Source organism: Salmo salar, chromosome 09 (assembly GCF_965601325.2).
Source record: "Salmo salar chromosome 09, fSalSal1, whole genome shotgun sequence".
Classification (NCBI taxonomy): Eukaryota; Metazoa; Chordata; class Actinopteri; order Salmoniformes; family Salmonidae; genus Salmo; species Salmo salar.
The window spans coordinates 40,055,488-40,074,303 of NC_138299.1; the positions used below are offsets into that span (position 1 = coordinate 40,055,488).

Consider the following 18,816-nt stretch of genomic DNA (forward strand, 5'->3'; position numbering starts at 1 on the left):
CATTCTCAATAAATTTGCAAACATTTCTAAAAACATGTTTTCACTTTGTCCTGGGGTATTGTGTGTAGATTGGTGAGAGAAAAAAAAGATATTTGATCAATTCAGAATTCAGGCTGAAATACAACAAAATGTGCAATAAGTCAAGGGGTATGAATACTTTCTGAAGGCTCTAACTTACTTGCCAATTGGGTGTTTTAAAAAGCGGTTCTAAGTGATTCTATTTCTGTAGGTGCTTTGAACAACATTTTCGTCCCCATCAACCCTTTGTTAGTTCTGTAATGAAGCTTGAGCTTTGCTGTAAATCTAAGGCTTTGGCTGTGAAGCCTTTCTTGAAAATCATTATAGAAACTGTTTTATATCCTACTGGCTGTCACATAACTGAACTTACATTTCTGTACATTTCATGTTATTTCAGAATAATATCTACTGTGTTCCATATCGAACAGTAACTGGATGCCTGTGCCTGCTTTTATATAGCAAGCCACAGCTACTTGACTCACTGTCTGTAGGAGCGATCCATTTTCATGACGTGTAGATTGTAGCTAAAACTGGCCTCAAGTTGACTATACCTCACTAGTAACCAGATTTGCTATAGCCTATAGCTAGTTTCTGTAGCCTGGGTGCCAGTCTGTTACTGCTCTCTTGCCAACTCATTATGGAATTGTCATGGAAAACATGAAATCTGACTTGACAATGACATTGGAGTAGGCAAAAGATCTATTGGTGCTTTCTTGCTAACTCCTACCGTATGATTGTTGTTTGGCATGACAGCACAAACAGATCTGGGACCTGGCTATTGTTAGTGTGCTGCATTGTTGCTATTTTGGAGTCCCAGTAAAAGTTGACACAGGATGAGGGTTATTCAGAGTTCCTCCCTCTCCTGGCTGTCATCTCCCTCCATCCCTCTCTTCTCTACCCTTCTTTCCTCTATTCATCCCTTCCTTCCCTCCCTCCCTCTATCCCTCCCTTCCCTTGAAAATAGGAATGATGTTGAAAACTTGTTTCTGGGTTCTACCAAACCAAACACACAATTTTTATCAGAATGTGGTGACAGCAGGGAATGAGTCTGAGTAGTGCAGTATTATGGACCATAATGAAGTTAGATGGGGCTGAAAAGTAATATTCAGACTGTAAAACCTCAGCCTTAGAAGTAAATCTCATAAAACCAGACTCTCTCATCACCATATCGGCTCTGACCAGATGGCACAATGTTCCGTTTCTTTTGCACATGGATTCTACTTCTTCATTTTTATATTTCAATTTAAAATCTGAGGCAATTACACTGCTCTTCCTTCCAGAAATATTCCCTGGAACCCTTTTTGGAATACATTTTGGGGGGAAAAACATCCACTTTCTCAAATTATCTTTAGCAAAGCCCTAAAGGGGTTCCAAATGGCACTCTATTCCCTATAGTGAATTACTTTTGACTAGAGCCCCATTGGTCCTGGTCAAAAAGGGAATGAATGAACAATGCAATTAGGATGATGGTGTTTAAATGGACCTCTGGCTGCAGTGTTAAGACATGGCCAGATGTAATGGCAGCCATGTAGGACGTTGTTCTAGTCTTCTGTTTTCTAATACAAATTTGTATTAGTAGGCCTGAACCGAAAGGAAACAGTGCAATTAGGATGTTTAAATGACCTAGATAGTTTTTGTGTATGCATTGATATGTAGGCTACGTATGCTTTAAAAAAGAAAATGTAAACCACCGTTCAAAAGTTTGGGGTCACTTAGAAATGTCCTTGTTTTTGAAAGAAAAAGAAAAGCAATTTTTTTTTTTTTGTCCATTTAAAATAACATCAAATTGATCAGAAATATAGTGTAGACATTGTTAATGTTGTAAATGACACTTGGAGCTGGAAACGGCAGATGTTTTATGGAATATCTACATAGGCGTACAGAGGTCCATTATCAGCAACCATCACTCCTGTGTTCCAATGGCACGTTGTGTTAGCTAATCCAAGTTTTTATCATTTTAAAAGGCTAATTAATCATTAGAAAACCAGCACAGCTGAAAACTGTGTGCTGATTAAAGCAGCAATACAACTGGCCTTCTTTCGTTGAGTATCTGGAGCATCAGCATTTGTGTGTTCGATTACAGGCTCAAAATGGCCAGAAACAAAGAATTTTCTTCTGAAACTCATCAGTCTATTCTTGTTCTGAGAAGTGAAGGCTTTTCCATGCGAGAAATTGCCTTGAAACTGAAGATCTCGTACAACGCTGTGTACTACTCCCTTCACAGAACAACGCAAACTGGCTCTAACCAGAATAGAAAGGGTGGGAGGCCACGGGGCACAACTGAGTACTTGTCGTACATTAGAGTGTCTAGTTTGGGAAACAGACGCCTCATAAGTCCTCAACTGGCAGCTTCATTAAATAGTACCCGCAAAATACCAGTCTCAACAGTGAAGAGGCGACTCTGGGATGCAGGCCTTCCAGGCAGAGTTGCCAAGAAAAATCCATATCTCAGACTGGCCAATAAAAATATTGGCTGAAATATTCAGCCCTCGCTGAAACACAGGCTTCCAGCAAGGGCAATTTGGGGCTTCACCATGTTTCATTGAAATGTACAGCTGTGTGTTTTTTTATTTTACCTTTATTTAACTAGGCAAGTCAGTTAAGAACAAATTCTTATTTTCAATGATGGCCTAGGAACATGTTCAGGGGCAGAACGACAGATTTGTACCTTGTCAGCTCAGGGATTCAATCTTGCATCCTTTCGGTTACTAGTCCAACGCTCTAACCACTAGGTTACGCTGCCGCCCCATAGCAGTGAAAGTTAACATTATGTTTTCGAATGACATCCCCAGGAGGTCAAATATATAGTGAAAACAATAGTGGTCCTAAAACGGAACCTTGAGGAACACTGAAATTTACAGTTGATTTGTCAGAGGACAAACCATTCACAGAGACTAACTGATATCTTTCCGACAGATAAGATCTAAACCAGGCCAGAACTTGTCCATGTAGACCAATTTGGGTTTCCAATCTCTCCAAAAGAATGTGGTGATCGATGGTATCAAAAGCAGCACTAAGGTCTAGGAGCACGAGGACAGATGCAGAGCCTCGGTCTGACGCTATTAAAAGGTAATTTACCACATTCACAAGTGCAGTCTCAGTGCTATGGTGGGGTCTAAAACCAGACTGAAGCATTTCGTATACATTGTTTGTCTTCAGGAAGGCAGTGAGTTGCTGAGCAACAGCTTTTTCAAAAAAAATTGAGAGGAATGGGAGATTCGATATAGGCCGATAGTTTAAAAAAAAATATATTTTCTGGGTCAAGGTTTTTCAAGAGAAGCTTTATTACTGCCACTTTTAGTGAGTTTGGTACACATCCGGTGGATAGAGAGCCGTTTATTATGTTCAACATAGGAGGGCCAAGCACAGGAAGCAGCTCTTTCAGTAGTTTAGTTGGAATAGGGTCCAGTATGCAGCTTGAAGGTTTAGAGGCCATGATTATTTTCATCGTTGTGTCAAGAGATATAGTACTAAAACACTTTAGTGTCTCCCTTGATCCTAGGTCCTGGCAGAGTTGTGCAGATTCAGGACAACTGAGCTTTGGAGGAATACGCAGATTTAAAGAGGAGTCCGTAATTTGCTTTCTAATGATATTGATCTTTTCCTCAAAGAAGTTCATGAATTTATTGCTGCTAAAGTGAAAGCCATCCTCTCTTGGGGAATGCTGCTTTTTAGTTAGCTTTGCGACAGTATCAAAAATACATTTCGGATTGTTCTTATTTTCCTCAATTAGGTTGGAAAAATAGGATGATCGAGCAGTACCGTGCAGTATCTGCTGTCTTTCCAAGCTAGTCGGAAGACTTCCACACGCACGTAAACAAGTCTGCAAGGGTCAGCTCCAGACACCCTACTAGTCTAAAGAAGGCCAGTTGTATTGCTTCTTTAATCAGCACAACAGTTCAGCTGTGCTAACATAATTGCAAAAGGGTTTTCTAATTATAAACTTGGATTAGCTAACACAACGTGCCATTGGAACACAGGAGTGATGGTTGCTGATAATGGGCCTCTTTACGCCTATGTAGATATTCCATAAATAAATCAGCCGTTTCCAGCTACAATAGTCATTTACAACATTATTAACAATGTCTACACTGTATTTCTGATCAATTTGAGGTTATTTTAATGGACAAAAAAGTGTGATTTTCTTTAAAAAACAAGGACATTTCTAAGTGACCTCAAATTTTTTGAACGGTTATGTATGTAGTTCTGTCCTTGAGCTGTTCTTGTCTATTAATGTTCTGTATTATGTCATGTTTAATGTTTTGTGTGGACCCCAGGAAGAGTAGCTGCTCCTTTTGCAACAGCTAATGGGGATCTTAATAAAATACCAAAAAATGGAACTCTGGCTGCAGTGTTAAACATGGCCAGATGTAATGGCTGGGTTTGAAGCATGAAAGGATAAATAGTATAGGCTATTGCCAATGGTCAAGATTTAAACCCATTGAGGCAATGAGACCCTTGTGACAGTGGGTAGGAGATACTTGGTATTAGGGCTGGGCGGTATACGTATTTTGCAATATACCGGTATTGATGCACGGACCGGTTTGGGTATTTACTTTACCTTCTAGAACGGTGTTTGAATGTTTGGTTTGTTAAATGTGATATGCCGCTACTTGAGTCATATCTCTCTCTCTCCCTCTCTCTCTCTCTCCATGATGCTTTCCACACAGACCTGGTCCCACCCCCTGTCACTCAAGGAGCGCATTTGTTGTTGTTTGACCAGGGGACACTTTTGTTCAGTCTTGCATGGTCAATGCAACGATGTTGTTTCCACTTTGATCTTAATATAAATCCACAAGCGTTCTATAATTACAATATTAGTTTGTGTTTCATACATCTGCAAACAGCTAGTTTGTATTTTCTTAGCAAGTTAAGCTAAATCGTGTTAGCCACTAATGCTAGTTAGCTGGCTAGCTAATAAAATTACTGAGTCAGAGCAAATGTAGCTAGCTAATACACCCTGATACCAGTGCTGGTGGAGGCCTAAATCAGCATGTTGTTTGTACAACAGTATCTTCTAAATCAAAGAGGAATAGGCGAAGCATGTATATGTTGGCTATATGAATAAAGATTTAATGTAGCGAAAGATTTAGGGTCCCCTAGGAAACACTGAACATCACTTTGGTTCCTACCCTGTCACAATAACTCATCCATGGCATTTTCATTCGTTGTCATGTCAAACAACACTGTATTCAAAGTTCCCACTATTATTTATATTCTAACTATAGAATTAGAATAAACATTCTATTTCCATGATTCCAAAAGTTCACCCAAGTGTTTTGATCTAAATCGCATTTAAATCGCAATTTGATAAAAAATAAGGCCTAGTTTTTTTATGCCCATATCGTGACAGTGTGGAAATGATCTCAAATGAGTCCAGGAAATTATTTTAGGTTGAAGTTGAATTGAGCTCTATAAAACAATCAGAATGGAGAAAGCCCCATTTGAAATAACTTAGCATTTATGTGTTGCCACACTAGGGTCATGAACTACTCAAAAATAAAATGTATAACTTTTATTATTCAAAAACATAAAATACCGTCAAAATTTTGAAAAAGAATATATATGATATTTTGGCCATATCGCCCAGCCCTACTTGGTATGGCTTAGCTCCTCAGCAAGCTATAAGCAAACTGTAACTTTAGGATCACCTGAGACTGACGGTGAGCTTCCAGTGGATTTATACACTACACAAAGGGGAGCAGAGTTATGATTTTGTGATGGACTGTCACTGTTAATCTAGAACATCTAAAACTACTGTGTCCTCAACTGGCTTAAGCAAAAATAAATACTACCTGTACTGTCCTAAAATATGAGTTTAAAATATTGACCAGGTCATACTCAGCGTAACAGTAAATATTTTCACCACCAAACCTTTACTCAGTCTAATGACCAAATGTCTCATGTTGTTTTATTCCTTCAATCATCTTTTAGTCAATACTGTCATTGCAATTGGAAATAGCTATGCAATTCACTTTGTTGTGAGTACGATTTGAATTTTATGACAGGGATATTGACAGACGGAGAGTGCATTACCGGGAAGTTGTGGATTCATTAGATTTATTTTTTGCAGGTTGCATATATTATTTCCAAATGCTTTCCTTCAAGCGGATTTATGAAGTCAGAAATAGAACGAAAGAGATGTCTTACCAGGAATAGAGGCGAGACTGATATGAAAGCTAGGGGACATTTATGAAAATACAGCCTACTCTTCTCTGTCCTCGATGCAACAGGCAAGGCACAATGAGTAGAATGTCATACATTGTCATTAGATGCCCACTCTTCGTGACAACGCTAAGCTAGCTCATTGCAGGACTTTGATCATAGAAAGCCTAAATATACTGTTGACTTGTTCTTATTATTTGACCTTTTGACCTCTGTGGCACCTCTGAGTGGGTTGTGGAATGTTGTGATGGGAACTTGTGACATCACGGGACTGAAATCATTATCAGGGAGTCCTACTGAGACCAAGGTCCCTTTTTACATATGAGCCTTAAATTAAAGAAATGACAGAAAATGCACACATCAAAATATAAATATAAAATGCAAGCAACATTAAAAAATACAAATCATCATCATCAGTAATAAGGTCCTCAATCAGCTTTCTGAATTGCACCAAAACATTATTTTGTAATAACATTTGGAAGATTGTTCCACAAATACGGTGCAAGAACTAAAAGCTGATTTACCTAACTCCGAGACCAAAAGATTTTCCAGAGTTATCAATCCCTGAGACTGGGTGTGGTAACTCCTATGTCTGAGCTGTAGTAATGACGTTCGGTACTGTGGGACTTTTTATAAAGGGCCTTATACATTGCTATGTTTTCATGTATCATCCTATGTGACATCAGAGGGCCATCCATCTTTCTGGTAGAGAATGCAGTGATGAATACTAAAAATGTCTCCCGTAATAAAGCGCAGTGTGTTTATAAGAAACTGCATCTAACGGCTTTAATGAAGTGGCAGCATCATAGGTGATGTCGCCATAGTCTAGGACCGATTTTGAAAAGTCAACTGAATAATCTGCTTTCTACTATTTAGCAAGAGGCATGACCAATTTCTAGAAAAGAAGGCCATTTTTATTCTTAGCTTCTTAACGAAGTCATCAATATGCTTTTTAAAAGACAGCTTTCCGTCTGTCCAGGTATTTGTAAGCAAGGACAGAATCAACATGGACAGAATCAACATGGACACCATCTAGCTCCAGAGAACAACATATACGTAGTTTTACCTGCAGAGAGAGAGAGACCGAGAGAGAGATTCTCAGAGCACGTCATTCTTAAACCTTTTATATAAGTCTTTTCAACCACTACTCTTAATACCACTCAGTAAATAGGAGTTATATTTGTACACTGTTTGCTGAAAGGTTTGATGATTTACTTCTCAGAGGATAGTATAGTACTGGATAAGTGTCAGCGCTGCCTGGGCGAAGGAACTGTACACGTATGTAAATGTCATTATCAGAGAAAGCAGTCATGCATTTATTTCACAGAACGACAAAAACAAATTGACGGGAGAAAAAATCTAGTCTATTTAGAGGTTGAGATGAAGTGTGGTATTGAGAGTTTTTTTGGGGAAATTGTTTTATTTATTTTATTCTTTTATTGAATTTTTTGTTTATTTCACTTTTGTTTATTATCTATTTCACTTGCTTTGGCAATGTAAACATATGTTTCCCATGCCAATAAAGCCCCTTCAATTTAAATTGAGGGAGAGGAGAGGAGGGGACTGTATCGTCATAGTCATGTGACTGCTGGGTCTCCTTGGAGACAGCAGCAGTGTAGTTCATTAAGATGCTGCTGGCTCAGTTAAGAGCAGAGCGGACCAGGGTAGGCAGCTGGCTACAGCAGCGCTTGAATGGTTGGATGTATTTTGCTAGCCGGACTGTTGCTTTCTACCCTCTAAAGGAGGTGAGTGAGATCTCATTATATCCTCTTATCTCAGTTATTATAGTATTAGGGTCCTGGATGAAAGTGGACGCTGGCTTTTTACACTTATTGTTAGTCGTAAATATTTGAGTTGAGATTTGACTTGTTTGTCAGTATTTTACTAAACTAGAGATATATTTCTAGGGACAGTATATTCCTATTACACTCCCCTTTTCCTTGTCTGAACTGGATCAAAATACTATTTTTATTGTTTTGGACTTGGGATTTTATATGGAGGTTTAAAAATAGTAGTTAAAAATATGTTCCTTATTATAAACTGCGTGGTTTGAGCCCTGAATGCTGATTTGCTGACAGCCGTGGTATATCAGACTGTATACCACTGGTATGACAAAATATCTATTTTTACTGCTCTAATTTAGTTGGTAACCAGTTTATAATAGCAACTCGGGGGGGGGGGGGGGGGGGGGGGGGTTGTGGTATATGGCCAATATATCATTGCGCATAACAACAGCCCTTAGGCCGGGCCATATACCACACCCCCTCGAGCATTATTGCTTAAGTGGGCCTTGAAAGTATTAGCTTGACTCTGGGGGATCTAATATTGGATCTTCATGGTAATACAAATACTCTGCTGACCCCCTGAGTGCCCCCTCACTCGTTAGTAGTACTGTGAGTGAATAATGAATTCAGTTGCTTATTAAGAGAGATACTGATGAAAATATGATGCAGTACTATACAGGTTGAACATTCTTTGAAAACATTTTGGAGAAACGAGCAGTATGCTAATACTATTATGATATCAGTACTCAGTTGTGTTGTGACAAGGTAGGGGTGGGATACTTAAAAAAAAATATATATTATTTATTTATTTAACTAGGCAAGTCAGTTAAGAACAAATTCTTATTTACAATGACGGCCTACCAAAAAAACTGCTGTGGGGACGGGGGCTGGGATTAAAATAAAAAAATTAAATATAGAACAAAACACACATCACGACAAGAAACACAACACTACTACATAAAGAGAGACCTAAGACGACAACATCGCATGGCAGCAACACAACATGACAGCTACACAACATGCTAGCAGCACAAAACATGGTACAAACATTATTGGGCACAGACAACAGCATGAAGGGCAAGAAGGTAGAGACAACAATACATCAAACGAAGCAGCCACAACTGTCAGTAAGAGTGTCCATGGCTTCAGTCCAAACACTTAAAAGACACACCCTATCCCCTCAGCCCTCAGTGGACACTTCTGATGACGTATCATGACGTCTGACGAGTATACACTTGCAGGGTGAGGGAGGAAGGAATGATTTTTAAATGGACTGCCCTTGCCCGGAAATTTGTCACTCATTCATCCCGCGATGATTGTGTTTTCAGCCACTGGGTGCTTTATATGCGCTACAGTCAATTATGATTGCATGTCTACTTATATTAAATATTTTATTATTAATATACGCCTACTGTATGATAGCTAGCAAATTAATTAGCTAACTAACGTTAGCCTACCTAGCTGGAACTTCTGAAGAAGGAAAATGTTTTATTTTTACAATTTCCAAAAGATAACCAAACAAAAACAATTTCTTTTACGAGACATGTTTGTGCCATCATTTGCATTAGTAGCACAATTTCTAACCTTTTTACATTCGTTTTTACTTACACTAGTATGTTGACTTCTCCATTGATGTTTTTAAGTTTTGCCAGCCTTTTCTTAGTGGATGTACAATTATGGGTAGTTTCAGGCCCCGGAGTGAACATAATTATACACTCGCAAGCTCGAGTAAAACGAGGGCTGAGGGCCTTACGTTGCAAACTTCCTTTGCTTGGCTAATCATTTGGACCGCCCTCCAAGATTGTGACTCGGATTCCCACATTAGCATAAGCCGAGTGTAAGTAGACCAGAGTGTATCTTTTATGAGTTTGAACCGCAGCTTGAATCTTTGAATAAAGAGATGGAGATAAAACTGTCCAGTTTGCAGTGGTGGAAAAGTACCCAATTTTCATACTTGAGTAAAAGTAAAGATACCTTAAAAGAAAATGACACAATAAAAGTGAAAGTCACCCAGTAAAATACTACTTGAGTACTTAAGTATCAAAAGTAAAAGTATAAATAATTTTAAATTTATTATATTAAGAAAACCAGACAACATGATTTTCTTGTTTTTTTTAGTTTATGGATAGCCAGGGGCACAGTTCAACAAACGAAGCATTTGTGTTTAGTGAGTCTGCCAGATCAGAGGCAATAGGGATGACGGGGGATGTTATCTTGATAAGTACATGAATTAGACAATTTTCCTGTCCTACTAAGCATTCAAAATGTAACGAGTACTTTTGGGTGTCAGGGAAAATGTAAGGAGTAAAAAGCAAATTATTTTCTTTAGGAATGTAGTGGAGTAAAAGTTGTCCAAAATATAAATGGTAAAGTATAGATACCCCCCCAAAAACTACTTAAGTAGTACTTTAAAGTATTTTTACTTAAGTACTTTACAGCACTGCCAGTTTGAGTGTGTGTTTCAGCTTGTTCCAGTCACTAGCTGCAGCGAACTGAAAAGAGGAGTGACCCAGGGATGTGTGTGCTTTGGGGACCTTTTAACAGAACTGTGACTGGCAGAACAGGTATTGTATGTGGAGGATTAGGGCTACAGTAGGTATCTCAGATAGGGGGGAGTGAGGCCTAAGAGGGTTTTATAAATAAGCATCAACCAGTGGGTCTTGCGACGGGTATACAGAGATGACCAGTTTACAGAGGAGTATAGAGTGCAGTGATGTGTTCTATAAGGAGCATTGGTGGCAAATCTGATGGCTGAATGGTAAAGAAAATCTAGCCTCTCGAGAGCACCCTTACCTGTCGATCTATAAATTATGTCTCCGTAATCTAGCATGGGTAGGATGGTCATCTGAATCAGGGTTAGTTTGGCAGCTGGGGTGAAAGATGAGCGATTATGATAGAGAAAACCAAGTCTAGATTTAACCTTGATATGTGCTGAGAGAAGGACAGTGTACCTTCTAACCATACTCCCAAGTACTTGTAACAGGGGGTTTTATAAAGAACATCTAGCTCTAATCCGACAGAGGTAGTAATCACACCTGTGAGGAGAAGGGAATTCTTCTTACCAATCCACAGGACCTTTTGTTTTGGAGGTGTTCAGAACAAGTTTAAGGGCAGAGAAAGCTTGTTGGACACTAAGAAAGGTTTGTTGTAGAGCTTTTAACATAACATTTGGGGAGGGGCCAGCTGAGTATAAGACTGTATCATCTGCATATAAATGGATTAGAGAGCTTCCTACTGCCTGAGCTATGTTGTTGATGTAAATTGAGAAGAGCGTGGGGCCTAGGATTGAGCCCTGGTGTACTCCCTTGGTGACAGACAGTGGCTGAGACAGCAGATGTTCTGACTTTAAACACTGCACTCTTTGAGAGAGGTAGTAAGAAAACCAGGCCAAAAACCCCTAAGACGCCAATACTCCTTAGCCGGCCCACAAGAATGGAATGGTCTACCATATCAAAAGCATTGGCCAAGTCAATAAAAATAGCACCACAACATTGCTTAGAATCAAGGGCAATGGTGACATCATTGAGGACCTGTAAGGTTGCAGTGACACATCCATAACCTGAGCGGGAGCCAGATTGCATACCAGAGAGAATATAACAGACATCAAGAATGCCAGTCAGTTGATTGACAAGTTTTTCCAACACTTTTGGCCTATAACATTTAGGATCAGCTTGATCTCCCCCTTTAAATAAAGGACGCACTGTGGCTGACTTCCAAGCCATTGGAACCACCCCAGAGAGGAGAAACAGTTTAAAAAGGTCAGAAATAGGCTTGGTGGTGATAGGGGCAGCAACCTTAAAGAAGAAAGGGTCTAAACCGTCTGACCCAAATGTTTTTGGGGGGTTTAAGTTTTTAAGGAGCTCCTTTAGCACCTCGGACTCAGTGACCGCCTGCAGGGAGAAACTTTGTAGCGGGGCAGGGGAAAAAGAGGGAGGAGCATCAGGGCTAGTCGCATTAGAAGAAGTGGGAGATGAGGAATGTTGGCCAGGCAAGGAGGCATGGCTTAGTCAAATAGGATACAGAAGATAGCCCTATTTGGTAAAAGACCAAGTCCATATTATGGCAAGAACAGCTCAAATAAGCAAAGAGAAATGACAGTCCATCGTTACTTTAAGACATGAAGGTCAGTCACTGCGGAACATTTTAAGAACTTTGAAAGTTTCTTCATGTGCAGTCGCAAAAACCATCAAGCACTATGATGAAACTGGCTCTCTTGAGGAACGCCACAGGAAAGAAAGACAGAGAGTTACCTCTTCTGCTGAGGATAAGTTCATTACAGTTACCAGCCTCAGAAATGGCAGCCCAAATAAATGCTTCAGAGTTCACGTAACATACACATCTCAACATCAACTGTTCAGAGGAGACTGCGTGAATCAGGCCTTCATGGTCGAATTGCTGAAAATAAACTACTACTAAAGGACACCAATAAGAAGAGACTTGCTTGGGCCAACTTGCTTGGGCCAACACGAGCAATGGACATTAGACCAGTGGGAATCTGTCCTTTTGGTTGATTTTTGGTTCCAACCGCTGTGTCTTTGTGAGACGCAGAGTAGGTGAACGGATTATCTCTGCATGTGTAGTTCCCACTGTGAGGCATGGAGGAGGAGGTGTGATGGTGTGGGGTTGCTTTTCTGGTGACACTGTCTGTGATTTATTTAGAATTCGAGGCACACTTAACCAGCATGGCTACCACAGCATTCTGCAGCGATACTGCATCCCATCTGGCTTGTGCTTAGTGGGACTATCATTTGTTTTTCAACAGGACAATGACCCAAAACACCGCTCCAGGCTGTGTAAAGGCTATTTTACCAAGAAGCAGAGTGATGAAGTGCTGCATCAGATGACCTGACCTCCACAATCACCCAACCTCAACCCAATTGAGATGGTTTGGGATGAGTTGGACCACAGAGTGAAGGAAAAGCAGCCAACAAATACTCAGCATATGTGGGAACCCCTTCAAAACTGTTGGAAAAGCATTCCTCATGAAGTTGGTTAAGAGAATGCCAAGAGTGTGCAAAGCTGTCATCAAGGCAAAGGGTGGCTACTTTGAAGAATCTCAAATATAAAATAAATTTTGATTTGTTTAATACTTTTTTGGGGCGGGGTTACTACATGATTGCATGTGTGTCATTTCATACTTTTGATGACTTCACTATTATTCTACAATGTAGAAAATAGTAACAAATTAAGAAAAACCCTTGAATGAGTAGGTGTGTCCAAACTTTTGACTGGTACTGTAAATTAGAAAGATATAAGATCTTAATTGTATTTGATCACCCTGTTAATAGCCTACATCTGAATGGAGATAGGGGAAAAAATTGTAGATTATATGGATGAGATGGAGAAAAATACCAAAATCGGTTTGTAACTGTTATTTCACCATACATGGGACTAGAGTGTGAATTTGAAGATCTCTGGTCCGAGCAGCGGAGTTTACTTCTGAAATGGTACCCAATTCCCTATACAGTACACTGATTTGATCCCTGGTCAAAGTTGTGAGTGTATAAAACATTAGGAACACCTTTCTAATATTGAGTTGCACAACTTTTGCCCTCAGAACAGCCTCAATTCGTCGGGGCATGGACTACAACGTGTCGAAAGCATTCCAAAAGGATGCTGGCCCATGTTGACTCCAATGCTTTCTACAGTTGTCAAGTTGGCTGGATTTCATTTGGGTGGTGGAACTTTCTTGATACACAAGGGAAAAATCCAGCAGCATTGCAGTTCTTAACACACTTAAACCGGTGCGCCTGGCCTACCCCGTTCAAAGGCACTTAAATCTTTTGTCTTGCTCATTCACCCTCTGAATGGCACACATAGACAATCCATGTCTCAATTGTCTCAAGGCTTTAAAATCCTTCATTAACCTGTCTCCTCCCCTTCATCTACACTGATTGAAGTGGATAGGTGTCATCAATAAGGGATCATAGCTTTTACCTGGATTGACCTGGTCAGTCTGTCACAGAAAGAGCAGGTATTCCTTTGTACACTCAGTGTATAATGAATAGGATGCCATTTGGGATGCAGCCAGAGAGGGGGTCTGTAGTGAGCCAGTGAGTGAGGATAATCTAGCCCAACAGAGAGAGCCCCAGCCTTTCAATCAAATCAAATTGTATTTGTCACATACACGTTTTTAGCAGATGTTATTGCGGGTGCAGCGAAATGCTTGTGTTTCTAGCTCCAACAGTGCAGTTATATCTAACAATTTCACAATACATACAAATGTAAAGGAATGGAATTAAGAATATGTAAGTATTTGGATGAGCAATGTCAGCAGCATAGACTAAGATACTTCAGTCTGAGACTGCCATCTACTGTATGTAGCGAACGATAGAGCAGCGGAATAATTCAGTTTGTCGTCAGGCAACCAGCCAGCGAGCACAGGACCAAGCAGAGTCCCAGCCAGCCAGCGAGCACAGGACCAAGCAGAGAGAGTCCCAGCCAGCCAGTCAGCACAGGACCAAACAGAAATAGTCCCAGCCAGCCAGCGAGCACAGGACCAAGCAGAGAGAGTCCCAGCCAGCTAGCACAGGACCAAACAGAGAAAGCCCCAGCTAGCACAGGGCCAAACAGAGAGAGTCCCAGCCAGCCAGCACAGGACCAAACAGAGAGAGCCCCAGCCAGCCAGCACAGGACCAAACAGAGAGAGTCCCAGCCAGCCAGCCAGCACAGGACCAAACAGAGAGAGTCCCGCCAGCCAGCACAGGACCAAACAGAGAGAGTCCCAGCCAGCCAGCCAGCACAGGACCAAACAGAGAGAGTCCCAGCCAGCCAGCCAGCACAGGACCAAACAGAGAGAGTCCCAGCCAGCCAGCCAGCACAGGACCAAACAGAGAGAGTCCCAGCCAGCCAGCCAGCACAGGACCAAACAGAGAGAGTCCCAGCCAGCCAGCCAGCACAGGACCAAACAGAGAGAGTCCCAGCCAGCCAGCCAGCACAGGACCAAACAGAGAGAGTCCCAGCCAGCCAGCTAGCACATGACAGCACTGCTGATATGAAAGCCAGATGGACCTCTTTGTTTACTCGCCCAAATGACCTTCTGCAGTGCAATGTCACCTTTCCTTTCCCAGTTCCTCACCAGTCTCCGACTTCTAGTTTATTTAGATTCCTTGTCTGCTTTTGTGCCTCTTGTTTGGTGTTAATTCATTTTAAGCTCATAGCATTAAAATAAAATGCCAAGTCTATTATTCTTTCATACAAACCATGCCAAATTAACTCCCACATACTGAACAGCACAATCAGTAGCAATCTTCTACATACAGTACATTTGTTCCCTGTATGATAAGAACAGTTCTTCAACAAGTAAGGTTGCATCCATTGAGTCTAGTTATGATTGCTTATACATTAATCTTACAGTAATTTACATTTACATGCAAATGTCCCCTGTCCTCCCTCAAATCTCCCCGTAGAGACAGAACCCTCAGATCTCCCCAGTGAATAGCATCAATATACAATGTAGATTTCACATACAGAGGGGCCTCCCGAGTGGTGCACTGGTCTAAGGCACTGCATCGCGGGGCTAGCTGTGCCACTAGAGATTCTGGGTTCGAGTCCAGGCTCTGTCGCAGCCGGTCGAGACCAGGAGACCCATGGGACGGCGCACAATTGGCCCAGAGTCGTCCGGGTTAGGGGAGGGTTTGGCCGGCAGGGATGTCTTGTCGCATTGCGCACTAGCGACTCCTGTGGCAGGCTGGGCGCAGTGCACGCTGACACGGTCGCCAGGTGTACGGTGTTTCCTCCGACACATTGGTGCAGCTGGCTTCCGGGTTAAGCAGGCATTGTGTCAAGAAGCAGTGCCGATTGGTTGTGTTGTGTTTCGGAGGACTCACGGCTCTTGCCCTTCGCCTCTCCCGAGTCCGTACGGGAGTCACAGCGATGGGACAAGACTGTAACTACCAATTGAATACCACGAAATTGGGGAGAAAAAAGGGTAAAAAAGAACATTTCTTTTTTTATTACGATTTCGCATACAGTGTAGAAATAAAGTCCTGTAATCTTCTGTTACTACATACAGCACAGTAGTTTTGTATGATAATGCTTGGTGGTATATTTAGGACTCCTACAGTAATGTAATGTAACCCCATATTCGGTGTATAAGTCTGTTTTCACAGTGTAACAATAAAGTGGTGTAATCTTGTGTTTTACTACAGTCAGCCGAAGCCAGTAGCCAACAACATGAACAACACAATGTTCATGTCCTCTGGTGTACCTACTCCTACTAAAAGGTAAGTGCCTCAGAATTGGCTTTGATATGCTCCTATAGCTAGCTATCATTTCTAACTTATTTCCTCTGAGTTCCTCGCAGAACACCAACTGCTTCTAGCCTCTTATGTCCTGCTCCCGTGTCTTTAAAGATGTCCTCCCCTGTGTCTTTAAAGATGTCCTCCCCGTGCTCCCTGTCTTTAAAGATGTCCACCCCTGTGTCTTTAAAGGTGTCCACCCCTGTGTCTTTAAAGGTGTCCACCCCTGTGTCTTTAAAGGTGTCCACCCCTGTGTCTTTAAAGATGTCCACCCCTGTGTCTTTAAAGGTGTCCACCCCTGTGTCTTCCCCTGTTTCTTTAAAGATGTCCTCCCCTGTGTCTTCCCCTGTTTCTTTAAAGATGTCTTCCCCTGTGTCTTTAAAGATGTCCTCCCCTGTGTCTTTAAAGATGTCCTCCCCTGTGTCTTTAAAGATGTCCTCCCCTGTGTCTTTAAAGATGTCCTCCCCTGTGTCTTTAAAGATGTCCTCCCCTGTGTCTTTAAAGATGTCCTCCCCTGTGTCTTTAAAGATGTCCTCCCCTGTTTCTTTAAAGATGTCCTCCCCTGTGTCTTTAAAGATGTCCTCCCCTGTGTCTTTAAAGATGTCCTCCCCTGTGTCTTTAAAGATGTCCTCCCCTGTGTCTTTAAAGATGTCTTCCCCTGTGTCTTTAAAGATGTCTTCCCCTGTGTCTTTAAAGATGTCTTCCCGTGTCTTTAAAGATGTCTTCCCGTGTCTTTAAAGATGTCCACCCCTGTGTCTTTAAAGATGTCCACCCCTGTGTCTTTAAAGATGTCCACCCCTGTGTCTTTAAAGATGTCCACCCCTGTGTCTTTAAAGATGTCCACCCCTGTGTCTTTAAAGATGTCCACCCCTGTGTCTTTAAAGATGTCCACCCCTGTGTCTTTAAAGATGTCTTCCCCTGTGTCTTTAAAGATGTCCTCCCCTGTGTCTTCCCCTGTGTCTTTAAAGATGTCCTCCCCTGTGTCCTACCCTGTGTCTTTAAAGATGTCTTCCCCTGTGTCTTTAAATATGTCCTCCCCTGTGTCTTTAAAGATGTCCTCCCCTGTGTCTTTAAAGGTGTCCACCCCTGTGTCTTCCCCTGTGTCTTTAAATATGTCCTCCCCTGTGTCTTTAAAGATGTCCTCCCCTGTGTCTTTAAAGATGTCCTCCCCTGTGTCTTTAAAGATGTCCTCCCCTGTGTCTTTAAAGATGTCCTCCCCTGTGTCTTTAAAGATGTCCACCCCTGTGTCTTTAAAGATGTCCTCCCCTGTGTCTTTAAAGATGTCCACCCCTGTGTCTTTAAAGATGTCCACCCCTGTGTCTTTAAAGATGTCCACCCCTGTGTCTTTAAAGATGTCCACCCCTGTGTCTTTAAAGATGTCCTCCCCTGTGTCTTTAAAGATGTCCACCCCTGTGACTTTAAAGATGTCTTCCCCTGTGTCTTTAAAGATGTCTTCCCCTGTGTCTTTAAAGATGTCCACCCCTGTGTCTTTAAAGATGTCCTCCCCTGTGTCTTTAAAGATGTCTTCCCCTGTGTCTTTAAAGATGTCCTCCCCTGTGTCTTCCCCTGTGTCTTTAAAGATGTCCTCCCCTGTGTCTTCCCCTGTTTCTTTAAAGATGTCTTCCCCTGTGTCTTTAAAGATGTCCACCCCTGTGTCTTTAAAGATGTCCTCCCCTGTGTCTTTAAAGATGTCTTCCCCTGTGTCTTTAAAGATGTCCACCCCTGTGTCTTTAAAGATGTCCTCCCCTGTGTCTTTAAAGATGTCCACCCCTGTGTCTTTAAAGATGTCTTCCCCTGTGTCTTTAAAGATGTCCTCCCCTGTGTCTTCCCCTGTGTCTTTAAAGATGTCCTCCCCTGTGTCTTTAAAGATGTCTTCCCCTGTGTCTTTAAAGATGTCTTCCCCTGTGGCTTCTCCTTGAGTCCTGAGACAACTCATTGTTATTTGTTTACTGCTATAGCAGCCCTTATGATGAAGTCCTTAACAACAGTTGATTGAAGTAACATGTATGCAAGGGTTCAATGGCTTTGTCATTAGAAGTAGAATAGTACCGCGTTTAGTACCCCGTGTAGTACCCTAGTACCCCGTGTAGTACCGGCGCGTGTAGTACCCCGTGTAGTACCCCGATGTAGACAGGCATTGGCAGCAGCTCCGGGCAATTTGAGAGGCAAGATTCAGTACACATTCTCCTCCAGGAGGGGACACACACACACACACACACACACACACAGTATTTAGATTAGTGTCAGCAGGCAGTCTAAAGGAAGCTGACTTGTTGTTCTATCGTCACCCCAGGCAGTCGCTATAGAAGTTACATGATGCTGTGTGCATTCAGATGAGAGAGATCAACAGGAGGGGGTGGTGTGTGTGTGTGTGTGTGTGTGTGTGTGTGTGTGTATGCAGTACGTGCTGAAAAAAGCAGTGATCCCAGGAGATAAGGTAGTGTTTTCTCTCGCATTATCAGATCAGAAGTAGACTAAGGAAGTGTGTGTGCGAAGCAGCAAGCCAGCCTGTCCCCTCCCAGATCCTCCTAGCGTCTGATTGTATGCGCTGACATACTGTCACATTTCCTTTGTAAATATTAATCCATGTAATTATTACTGTGTTCTGC

The 18,816-nt window shown here is 41.7% G+C and overlaps 1 protein-coding gene across 19 annotated transcripts in view; it reads left to right on the top strand.

Moving 5' to 3' along the window:
• Positions 1–18,816, top strand: part of LOC106611333 (dystrobrevin beta) — a 57,082-nt gene that overhangs the window by 19,617 nt on the left and 18,649 nt on the right. For 16 of the 19 annotated variants that reach the window (XM_045723643.2, XM_045723641.2, XM_045723645.2 and 13 more), the window contains one exon: positions 16,118–16,192. The exons of the other annotated variants lie outside the window; for them this stretch is intronic. In XM_045723643.2, the coding sequence (XP_045579599.2) occupies positions 16,118–16,192 (75 nt within the window). The remainder of the gene's footprint in view (positions 1–16,117; positions 16,193–18,816) is intronic. 19 annotated transcript variants of the gene reach the window in all.